The sequence below is a fragment of the Parus major genome, chromosome 5 (genome assembly GCF_001522545.3).
Source record: "Parus major isolate Abel chromosome 5, Parus_major1.1, whole genome shotgun sequence".
Classification (NCBI taxonomy): Eukaryota; Metazoa; Chordata; class Aves; order Passeriformes; family Paridae; genus Parus; species Parus major.
The window spans coordinates 42,013,802-42,026,574 of NC_031774.1; the positions used below are offsets into that span (position 1 = coordinate 42,013,802).

At 40.2% G+C, this 12,773-nt stretch overlaps 1 protein-coding gene across 2 annotated transcripts in view; it reads right to left on the reverse strand.

The window, feature by feature from the left end:
- The window catches only part of STON2 (stonin 2), a 73,385-nt gene that overhangs the window by 11,036 nt on the left and 49,576 nt on the right, over positions 1–12,773 (reverse strand). For both annotated transcript variants that reach the window (XM_015629983.2, XM_015629984.3), the window contains exon 5: positions 1,061–2,896. In XM_015629983.2, coding sequence (XP_015485469.1) covers positions 1,061–2,896 — 1,836 coding nt within the window. The remainder of the gene's footprint in view (positions 1–1,060; positions 2,897–12,773) is intronic.

The following is a 12,773-nucleotide window of genomic DNA, read 5'->3' on the forward strand; positions in this document are numbered from 1 at the left end:
TGCATTACTATAGCATTAATATTGAAAAGTCCATCTCATTTGCAAAAAGCTATTCTAGATCAGAGAGGTCAAGAAGTAGAATTCACTACAAATAAAAATAAAACTGAGTTGTCCAGCTTTATTGTGCACCATGGATGACAGGCAGCAAATAGAACGACTGCCCGTAATGGCCAATGGGAACAGTAGCTTGCCTAATTATTTTGATGTTTAATTATAACCATGTTACTAGAAATACAAAGACTTGGGATAGAAACACAAAGTGGATTTCATATTGGTATTCTCTCTTCAGATTTAAGCTCCGGCACTAAGTGCCCTGTCTGCACTAATTACAGAAACATAGCCACAAAATGGTGTTTGTAAATTTCTATTTTTTTTTTTTTAATGGTTGAGCAGTGTCTTCTGTTCTCTTACAATCCCCACTTCAGATAATTCAGAGGCGTTAACTGTGGCATATGCATTGAAATATATAGCAATGGCCCAGTATACTTGGCAATGCATGGAAAAGATATCACATGTGCTGGAGCTAAAGCAATTTATCTAATCTTGCCATTCAGTCCCATAGCATAGAATCTTGCTTTTGCAAGTTACGTGAAAAGCCCTGCTTCCAATAACAGTATGGAACACATAGATGTTTGGTGCCTAGGTTTCATAATCAGAGATTCACAGAACCATTTATTGGAAAACATCTTTAAGATCATGAAGTCCAACCATTAATCATTAACCATTAAACAGCACTAATCTTGTCTACCACTAAGCCATTTCCCTAAGTACTACCTCTTCTATATATATATATATATAATATATATATATATAAATACCTCCATGCAGGGATAGAACACATATTTTTGCATCTAGAAAACATAAAACATTAGCTATATTTGTAGTATACATAAAACTGTTACAATGAAGGGTCAGACAAATACTTCATGCAACAAATTTATGCCCTTTGGTATACTACAGAGGATGATATATCTCTCACCATTTAAATTCAGTATTTCCGTCTTTCAAGATACATAACTCATTCTAGTTTACTCCTGCAGAGATGGTATGTGCCACTCACCTGAGTTTTTGTCAGGCAGTCGGTTTATCCTCCATACGATGGAATTAAAGGCATGCTCGTATTTGGCAGTTCCCAAAGTTACTCTCATTACTGGCTCAGAACCAGACACACTGGTTGATCCAAAAGTGGCTCCCTTGTTCACCTTTGCTTTCAAAGATTTCTCCCCCAGGACACTCTCCCTGCGGAAGTTCTTCACCCACTCACTTGGCACGGGGTAGCGGATCATCACGTTTTCACAAGGGACCTGAGTTAAAGGGTCGTGATTGGAAGAGAACCCCGTGGACATCATCAGCCAGCTCTGCACCTCCACCTCAGCACCATTGATGCTGGCAGCTGTCCTCAGAGTGAAAGGCAAACTTTTCTCAGCAAAGACAGTCCTGAATCTCATCAGTTCAAACCGACAGGCATCCAGGGGGTTGAACAGGATAATACGGGAGTTATTAAACATATCCTCATCCACACATGAATGGAACCGGCAGCTGTATAATTTAATCCACTTAGTGGTAGTAGTAGGCATAATATCCTGCCTTGCAACTATTTCATTCCCTTTGATCAGGATATCATTAAGGCCCAGTCTGCATTCTGCCAGGCCAGAAAGGAAGCTGAGAACATAGATATGAGTCAGCACACTGTGCTGGAGAATCACACTATCTCCCTTGGCCAAGATGCCATGAAACTCATCCCTGACATCCACAGTGATTTCTTCTTCCTGATAATTCAGTCCTACTGTGCTCAGATCCGTTGATGAAGCTGGCAAGTTCATCAGTGTGTCTTGCACAGCAGTGATGAAGCTAAGGAAGTCTTCATAATCTGTAGTCCCAAGTTTGATAATTTGCTCTCTCTCTGCAGTGTGTGCAATGGCTGGCTTAGGCTGATACTTCTTTTTCTCCTTGTATGTTGTGCGATCCAACCGCACGCTGTGTATCCTTCCATTCTCATCGTAGTTCTGCAGTTTGCGCTCTGAAATCTCATGATTGATTTCAAGTTTGAGTTCCCGAAAAGGCTTCTCCAGTCCCTTCTCATAAAAAAGTTGTATACATCCACTGTTGGTCAGCTTGACATATATTGGTCCCCAGTGCCTGGATGACATAATGTTCTTCTTCTCTGGGATCCTCAGCATCATTGGCCATCCATCCTTTGGCTGAGCTGGTGCCAGGTTAAAAAAAGCTGCCTCCAGATCATATGGCATCATGGGGTCATCATCAGGCAAGGTAGGACCACTCACACGATCTGGGTCTCCAATCTGGAGCTGTTTGAGCTGCTCTACAGCATCTGTGTGGGTTACAGTTTTGTTTCCCTCATGGAAACTGATGGTATCAGGCTCTTGATGGAGAATAATGAGAGAGTCTCTTTGGCTTTTGCCTGGAGCGCTGGAGACAGAAGAGCTTTTGGAACGCCTCTCTCGCTCCTCAAAGAATGAGCTGAATGGATTGATGGGTGAGGGTTGGACATCTCGAAGCGATTCATCCAGAAAGGGATTGGTAGCACTCCATGGTGGTGTTTCAACAGAAGGCAACTTGGTTAAAGAGGAAAGATCTAATTTTTGAATTTTGGAGAGGTCTCCCAGTGTGCTTTTAGGACGTTCTCTTTTCTTTAAGGATGTAGTGAGATTAAAGTTAACATCTGGAGTCTGCGTTTCTGCAGGTGGGGTATCTGTTTTCAAGGGAGAAAGGCTCTGTGGTGAAAAACTGACTTCATTGTCATCAAAAGTCACCCAGCTGGGAAAACGAACTGTGGTTGGGGTAGATGAATGGCCATTCATGGAGGTGTTGTTCAGCTGCCAGTTGACAGCCTCCATATCTATCTCTTCATCTTCCTGGAGAGATGAGGAATTGTCTTTAAAAAAAGAGGGGAGGGGAGGAAATGTCAGCTAATTATTCTGAAGTTACCTAGTTCTGTCCTTAAAAAAACCCCTAGGGTCTGCAGGCCCAAGGAAGGCCTATTCATATGTTGGCCAAGAATAAGATAGTCAAAAGACCTGGCTAAAATGCTGAGGAGTCAGACAAGAATTAATTAAATGATATGCAGCTGAACACAGAGAAGGAATCCAGAAAGAAATATTAAAGGAATGACAGCAATGATTGTACTGATCTCATCCCAACATAATGACCTAAAGGAGAAACCACGTGTCACGGTGATTTTTTAAAACTTCCCTCTCTAAACTTTCAGGATGCATTTCTTCTCTACAGTCATCTTCTCTTATTTGCCTGGAATGTTCCCTCACTCTTGTTATAATTTTCTTCCCTTTTCTGTCCCCATATCCTTTGCTCTAGAGAATAATCCAACAGGAAGAGGAAAGAACATTGAGGAAGAGCACATGTCCAATCTGTCCCCACGTACTAGTCTGTGCATTTGCCATTACCACAAAAGCACGTGGGGTATGGTGATGGCATTGTAAAAGGTGCCCAGGTGTGATTTTTCCCCAGGATGTGTTCAGTAAAGAGACTCTCTGTCATACCCAGTGAACATGAGTCTGACAGTCCTTGGATGTCTCTGAAACATCTCTCAGAGAAGCTGTGATCTAGGGATATATGTTAGGATAAGGAAAAACATGTTTTTCACTTGTGTTGTGGAAGCTGTCCTCATCCTCTCTCAGGACAGGGCACCTTTGACTGCTATTTTCATAGTCTTAGGCTCTGCCAAGAGACTTTGTAGAAAACTGTATCACAGTGTGCTATTTCAATCCCAGCTCTTCCCCGGATTGTTGTAGTGGTAGTAAGGTGCTCATTTCCAAAATGAGCACAAATTCTCAGTGTTAAGAAAATTAATTATTTTCTTCCCATTTTCTTCCTGCTGAGCTAATGAATCAGAGTGCTCCTAAAAATGAGCAGCCAGCATGAAATTATACTGAGTAGCTGCACGATGTTTGCTCTACATGGTACAGCAGGGCTGGCATTTGTGCTTTTTGCTTCTCCCAGACATCCCATGTTTTATACAAGTCACTGTTCTACAGTACAAGTGAGAAGTAAATGTGAAATGTAGCACTGTGGTACAGCTGTACACCTGTGATTTGAGCTTAATTTACAACAACAACAACAACTATTTAAAGTCATTATTTAAATTGCCACCAGTTCCCAAAAAAGATGAGCTTGATTTCCATTCTGCCTCAACCATAACAGACAATTTGAATATTTATTTCAGCTGCCATTTAGAGTATGAAATAGGGAATATTCATGCTAGCTGAAGTGCTGCCATGAGCTCATTATAATGTCTTGGCTAACTTGATATTCTGGCCCTCTCATTCCAGCAAAATCTAAGTTTACCCAACCTTAATACAAAGCAATAACAAGAACAGATAGCTTTTACAGACTCCCCATGCACTGCAAAGTGCACATGAAAAGAAGTGCCATTGCTTCAGTTTCTCAGATTTTTTTTTCTGTACCCTGCCATCTCACTCCCAGTTTTGCACAGTGCCTGTCTGCAGCCCCTGCTACTGGTCACACTACAAGGTGCAGTGGTGGATTCTTTATCTGCTAAGTATTGCCACAAGGCTATAAATCAGCTTGGAAGGAGGAAACAACAACAACCCAACTGACTATTATCCACAATCACTCCCTGAATGAGAAAGTAGTAAAGAACCCACAAAGAATAATCTGACATTCTTCTGATCCTCAGTACACACCAATACGTTGTCTGTACTGTTTCATGTCTTTCCAGGACTTTGGTCATCCAGCACATAGCACCCTGAAGTAAAGGTTTTATGGTATTTCCAGGAAAACAGTCTGTTTCTTCTAGTACTTATAAAATTCCTGTATTTATAAGATCTGGGTTGCTTAAGAGCAGACCACCTTTTCTCTGCCTGCAATTGTAATTTCCTTGTGACAAGGAAAGAAAGCTTTGGTTCTCTTTAATGTATCATCTTTTAATTTTTTTATTTGGCTAAACCATCAGGTAGTATCATGTTACTTGTGCCTGGGGGAAAGGAAGCCATCCAACTGCTAAAGGACATTGATACTGCAAAGTGTTTGTGATCAAAACTGCACTATGAAAGTAGGAAGAAGATCTGAGGGTATTACATACCTTTCAAAAAAGAAAGGTAGATAACAACTTTCAGAAATGGACCTGAGCAAATGCCTGAATTTTCAAATTTCTGAGTACTGATCTATTTTGCCTTTTGAGAGAAATTAGCTCAGAGCTTCATGGCGTGACTGCTCCTGTTAACTGAATATATTAATTTATGCATAATTCAGATAGCTCTTTGAACTTTAGTCTGTAGTAAAGGCATGCCCTTAACATGTCACACTTTCCAGAGGGGTCCTGACTTCCCTGAGGTATTCTACACCAGTCCCTCAGACAAAACAAGCACTGCTAAGATTTCTGTTGGCATAGCTGGATCTCTTCTAGGGCTCTTTACATAAAGTCCACCAGACATTGGTATACAGACTTGAGTCTTTAAAGATCATCCAGTTCACGAGGATGCCAGCAACAAAACCTGTGGTGTCTGTATAACCAATTATAGAAAAGCAGAAAATGCAGGTAGACAGAATCTAGAAGAAATCAAGGACCAGGCTGCTGTGCAGTTATGTTTCCATGACAAAGGTTACACTTCCACATAGTTTCCATGATATCCACATCTGGTAATTTTCTTGCTTCCCATATCCAAGTCAATACAACTGTGTGCACATTTTTTTTGGGTGGTCTGTCACGTTTCTGATCTTACCAAGAGAGATGGCATAATTTAAAAGACATTTGAAGTGAATGGGTCATCACTTTGAAGTGATACAACTGGACTCCTATTTCCAGCCTTGACACCACATATGTGGCTCTGGGAAAACATCACTATCACATCACATCATAGCTTCTAGTTCTCTTCCTGCTTTTTTCTAATTTCTGACTATAGAAGTGTTACATGTGGAATACTGCCCCTCTGTACCTCAGTATCCAGTACATTTCTGTGACTCTTGCAGAACACAGTGTAAGTGGGTAAATGCCACAGAAGTGGATAGAAACCTATAATCTGATTCATTTAATAGTTCTGTCATATCTATGCACTTGAAAAGACTTTCAAGTTTAGTACAAGCTATGAAGCCAGGCCTACTTTCATCAGTGTTCCTTTTCTCACAGCTCTGTTAGTGGTTCAAAGTCAAATCTGTTACTGCTGCAGAGAGCATCATAAACATTGAGTTGGAGAGTGCACAGAAACCAGTTACAAGAGTATGCAGCTCAAAGCACAGAAGACTTTCTGTCCACAGGAGGGTACTACCTGCTTGCTTTGCATGGAAGAAATCCCTATGAGGATAACAGTTATTACATCCACATGTTTCCTAGGTACCTTTGCTATCAATTAACAGGTGGTAACATTAAGGAATGTCCTCTCACAACCTTGCAGGACAATTTCTTCCCATGAGCTTCAGAACAGATTCTGGAGACAGAAGAGGCATCCACCTTGTCTCTTTTCAAGAAGATTACAGAGGGCAGCTGTAAAACCCCAAACCTCTTGACCACCAACACGCAACAGACTGCAATATAGATTTGTAAGCACTCCTCAGAATTTTGAGTGTCTGTGCAAGTTATGCCATTTAGAAGAAGTGACTGCTCACACAGGCCGTGCCCTCTACTCTTGCTACTGAGCACACCACATGCAAAAAATTTAACAGCAATTTAGTTCTCCAACATGTTGAACTTAGTACAAAAGCTAAGTTTTATGGCACAGCTAAGAGACATTTCAAAATCACCACAGACTAAATAAACAGCAGGAGAAGGTTCAAGATGAAAGACTGAAGTCACAGATCTGATCTCTGCGGTTTCCTCTCACTCATTCTCCTCCCACTTGACTGACTACTCAGGTCATGTGGGATGGCTTCATCCTTAGGTAACTTTTCAATTCACCGTGCTCTGCCAAATCACAACATCTCTTTGAACACAATTGTCTAAATTTAGGCCATGTAAATCTGGCTTGCTTAAACCTAGTGTAGTTGCATCCCAAATCCATACTAGAACAGTACTACATAGACTACATTCCCAGCAGTGGCTTAGTCACTACTCAAATACAACGCCTGTTGCTTGGTTAACTATTCTAAATTCATCCTAAATCCTGTAAGAAGTTTAATTGTCAAAAGAAGTTACATCATCTAAAGCTACAAAGAAGTTATATCATGGAGCTTCCAGATCTATTTAAAACACAATGAATTTCATCTAGGTTCAATTAATTTATCCCCACAAGTCTCTATAAGAAGTGCTGTATTTTATTTTAAATGTAAGCCATCATGCAGATACTAAACTGAAGATGGAATACAAGAACATGATGACTCAGCCCCCACAGCTAGGTTGCAGCAGCCCTCATACTACAAGAAAACTGTTGAAAAGGTCAGTCCTCTACATACCATCTTAAAGGATCCTCAAGTTTTTGTTGACTTTCTCCATTCATGTTCTGACTTTTTCTAACAATTATCTCTCTACAGAGAAGTCTGTGTTTATGGGAAGGAAGAACTACTGTATTTCAGGCGTTTGTGCTTACAACGCTTCATTGCTCAGAGTTATTTGTGTTCTCCACTCACACCACCCCTTGCTGCTTGGAGAAGGAAAAGAGCATCTTCCCAGCAAACGAGACTGAACTGACCATTAGGACACTGGTTTCATGCTACCAGAACAGCAGTAGTTGCAGCTCTAAGTCCCACTGCACTATGCAGGAAGATAGCCATCATTTTCCTCTTCTCTTTTTATTTTATTCAACTGAAGAATTGTTTTAATTAATTTAATAAGAGCTCTTTCACTCTTCCTTGAACAAAGGAAATGTTCAAGATAACAAAATTAATTTGCAACACAGAACTTTCTTGCATAATTTAATTAAAAAATACTCCGTATTTTTATTGTGTTATGTTTATTGAGTAGTTAAAACTCTGATTCATAAAAAAAAATCCATACCAGCGGTGTGTCAGATATGGTATGGAATAACTGAAAAAATATTTCAGCAATTCACAGTCTGTGTACAGTGAACTCCCCTTTCTCTTGTACACATCTTGGCAGCAACTGCAGCAACTTTTATAAAAGTTCCTTACGTGTTCTGCAGTCTGTACTATGCAGTGCCTAAGAAATCAGAATGTATCTGACTAATCTTAAGACAAAATCAAGCATCTGTAACACATTGTGCCCAAAACTGATAAAATACATTTGCGCAAAAGATATCCATATTCAGAAAATGTTCTTTCCAGATCTACTGCTCAGTTTTTAGCCTGTAAACACTTAGAAGTTAATGTACTAATACTCCTACACAGACTTACAATCAAGAACAAGCATACAGCCTATCCAAAAATCACCAGAACATTGCAGTAGTGAGAAATATACAGCTTTTAAGTGTAAGTGCCTGTGTCTCCAATTCATACTAATTTATCATTTGAACAGTAGCCTCTAAATTAGACATGGTTCATACAAGTAATAGACAAGGTTGTAATGTCTTGAATAAACCGTTACATCTTTACATCAGGCAGGAATTACGTGTTAGAAGCAGTTACTTTTAAAAGGAATAAAATTCTCCTAGTCATAGCTAGAAAACATTTCATACTCCAAGTAAAAACACTGCGTATCACTTAAACATAGCTTGCTTTTTTTTTTTTTCAGTGAAGATGGCTACTCTAAAAAGAAACTGAAGTAAACACTTTTTGCTCTCTTTACATTATTAAAAGAGCGGGGTTCTTCTCTTGTGTAACACAACAGTAGTGAATGGGTCCCAGAACTATTACAGAAAAAGAGGCTTTTTGATTTAGTCCATATGAAAGCCACAGATCAAGAGAACTCCTGAAGATCAGTTCATGTGTTTCTATTAGCTGGCCAGAAGGTAGTACATTAACACTGATACAATTGGAAGAAGTGTTCAAGATTTTTACAAGATTTAGACAAGACTATGCCTGTTCAAAGATGTTACAAGTGACATAACACTATTTGTTTATAATTAGAGTCAAGTTGTGAACAGATCTCACCTAACGGGTGGAGAAAATACTAAAACTTCCTTCTTCTACCTGAGAACTTATTTCTATTAAACAAACAGGTATATTCATAAAGTAAATGTCTTAGCAAGTAAGCATACCTACATGATTCATTACAAAACACCTTCATTTCTATCCCTGAAGACATGGCACAAACATGACTGACATATTTTTACCACTATGTCATCTAACTGTGTTCTCAGCAAGGTGTGCTCAGCCCAGAGGTTACCAAAACATTGACCACACCCTAGACTTAGTCATGGTTACTGCCATGGGAATACTTACACTCCCACTTTGGGTAGGCAAGACAAAGCCTGTGTGTGAAGGGACACAGCAGAGCTGGAAAACACCAAGCTGAACCTGTTTCAGCAGAAAGATCAGTAAGAGAATGAGAGATTCTCTGCAGAAGAATGAATCATGCTATGTCATCTTTCATCCAAAATGAGAACAAGGAGCAAATGAGAAGAACAAGACATGTACAACATTTTTCAAAAGTGGTTCCTTTAAAAGCACTTTGGCAAAGATAAATGAAGAGTTTTCCTCAATGTACTTTGGACTTTGCTTCTCTCCACAGATGTCTGCCTTTCTCTCTGATTTTAATCCACAGTACATACAACATATCCTTCAATAGTGGATCTGCCACTGAGATGAGACTATTGACCTCGTGAAGAAATGAGAGTGAATAAGGAAAGAGAAATGTGTCTGCAAGCTCAGGATGTTTCATGAAGTTGGTATTTGGCAAGCAGAATAAATCTGTAGCCAACCCTATAAATGCAAAGACAATCCCACTCCATCTTGGAGGAGCTGATGTGACCATCCATTGAACAAGCTCTATTTTGCAAAAGGCAATCACGTAAGTCTCTCATATGCAGCCAATACATTACTTCATTACACCATAACTTCTCAAGCAATGTATGACAGACCGGTAACAAAGCACAGAGGTTTGCATACCTTGTTAGTTCTGTCTTGAGTATTGAGGTAATACCACATGGAACAAGCCTGATATTTGCAGTGCCAGACTGCAGGTGGAAATGTGTCAGCTACTGGATCCACTCATAATCCACGGTCCCACTGAGCAGCATAACCTTTGACAGCAAAGCAACACACTATGGTCTCATGCATTGAGTAATGAATTCAAAGGGCTGCTGCAGTACTGCATAGGCATGGGGTCTGGCCCTAATGAATAAAAGGCAGAAATGTTCCCATAGCCATAGGAAAATCCAAGGCAGGGGACCATCATGTGTGTTAAGTGGGTGAAACACTGGCTATTGCCAGTCCTTCAGTTCAGAAACTGTACTGGTAGTGACCACAAATGGTAACATCAGCTGATGACAACTTGGTAGTCAATGCAAAATAACTGGTTCTCTGATTCCTAGGGAGGCAGTTCATGCATGGCTGAAGCCAGTGTCACCCCAACTATCTGCTCGGTCTTGTGCTGATACTTTAGCAAAAGAAGACAAGTCAGTACACAGGGATGTTGAATACGCCTGTACCAATGCTCAATCTACTGCTTACAAAACTAGACACTGTACATCATTTAGAAAGAGACAGAATATTTTACATCTTAAAAATGCGCTGCTGCAAACACTTCTGGCTCCTCACAACATTTAAAAATAGTAGCACAAACTTCCTCATTCCTGTGCCCAAGGCATTTCCCAGGATCAAGTTTTATATCATATCAAGTCAGCAGCTCACATCCTGTCTGCCAGATACGTCTGCATATCTCAGGTCATGCGGTCAAGAGGTAATCTCATACACTACCTTTACCCTGAGCAATACCAAAATGATTTACAAGTTATGTCACTGCTGGTACTTAAAACAAACCCAAAGACCCATTTAGAAATTTCTAATGTAAGATTCTGTGGAAACTTCAATTTCAGTTATGTATTTTAATAATTTAGTTACCTGTTGAACTGTGAAGACGAATGTGTTTCATAGACAAGACAGCTGATACATAGCTATAAATTATGGAAGATAGCCGTGCTCAACTTTTGCCTATCTCTAATACTTTTCACCCCTGTAGCTTGTTATGCAAACACTTTCTGTTTAAAATGCAGAGTACACCATGCAACTGCATGAGAGTAGCCAGTTTGGCCAGTTCTTCTCTACTGAAAGCTTATGTGAGCTCCAGGCTACAGGGAAGTTTTATGAGCTAACAGGTGAGGTGCTCAATGCAAAGGTGAGAAGAGCTATAACAAAGCCACGTGTATCTGAATTTTGTTTTTTTTTTTTTTTTAAATTCTGAAGGGATTTTTGACACATAACACAAGGGACTGAAGGTAACTGGCGAGAAATAGTGTGAGAAAATACAAAGGACAGCCTTATCTACATGCAATGCCTGACCCACATAGATGCCATTGAAGATGCACCTGCCAGTTCAACACCCACACCCTCAATAAAAAATATTAATTAAATGTGCCTGAGAAGCAGGATGATGCAAGGGATATGACACAGAAATGGGCTGCAAAAGCCTTAGGTGCTAATCTGAACCATGTGACTAAGCAACCTTCAGCTAACAATTTATGGCCTTTGCTCCACAAGTTTTTTTCTCTGTAGCAAAGCAAAAATACTGATGTAATGGAAAGTCTTAATGGTTACCGTCATGTGTGTTTGATAAATAGATGATTGTAAGTCATGTGAAAGCTTGTGGGTTTTCTAGGAACCATACAGGATAAAGGGAATAAGCAAGGAAGCTCCTGTAGGGAATAAAACAATTGTAGAGGGTAGAAGCTGTGGCCCTTGACTGAGGAAAGCTTTTGTGTGTCAAAGTAGTTCTTTGTGCACTGGCCATTGCAAGCAAGTGTATCTGGATGAAAAGAGAAAGGTGGAGAAACTGGAGTAAACAGCTAAGGTTCAATGCTTACATACCAGACTGGCTGTGAACTGCAAGGAAAAATGCTGGGCTTTTGTTTCTTCCTTTTTGCTCCTCCCATAGGCTGAAAAACAGGGTACTGTCCACACTACTCAGATCCAAGGAGGATTCCACCAAAAAATATTGGAGGCAATATTTGCCTGAAAAAGGCTTACCAAGACCTTGGAAAGCAAATGCTTGCAGCAACATATCATGAAACATACTTCTTACAGTCAGATAGACTCCACTTTATTTGGTTATTGTTCTGTCATTGTCTTCAAAATTCATACTGGGCTGCTGCTAAGGTGGTTGCATGGTTGAGTCAGAATGCTGCATTGCCCGTTTTCATCTCTTGAGGCCTTTAAAGATGTGTTTTGGATATATGTTGAGCATGACAATTTAGAGAGACAGAACATATTAGTCTTATAACATAAGAAATATTCCCACTACTGGTAACCTAACTCCAGCCTCCTTTACAGTGACACTGATCTCAGTTTTTGCTCATCAAAAAGAAAGTGATGCTACAAGGGTTGTCTTGGAGAGTGTTATAAAAAGCACAGCTGCACCATCAGAGTTTGTGCCTGCCCTGCCAGTCTGGCAAACACAACCATACCACCACCAACTTCAGCCAGCTTTGGAAAATAACAGAGTTGACCCAGCTCATTGTATACATGTAACAAATTAACTCCCAAAGAGAGTGGAAGACAGAATACTTGTCAGCTTGTTCACCCAAGTACGTTTAAATTAATTGTCCTGCTATACAGCCCTCTGTCCAAGTCTGAGAGTCTTGTTAGCATCCCGTGGTGTTATCAGCATGTCATCTCCAACCTCAAGGCAGCTGTCAACCATCCTGGGAAGATGCTATGACTGGCTCATTTTACGACATATTGCTGTGATTGATGAGGCCATTTCCCCTTTTCCACACTCATCTCCTCCAGGC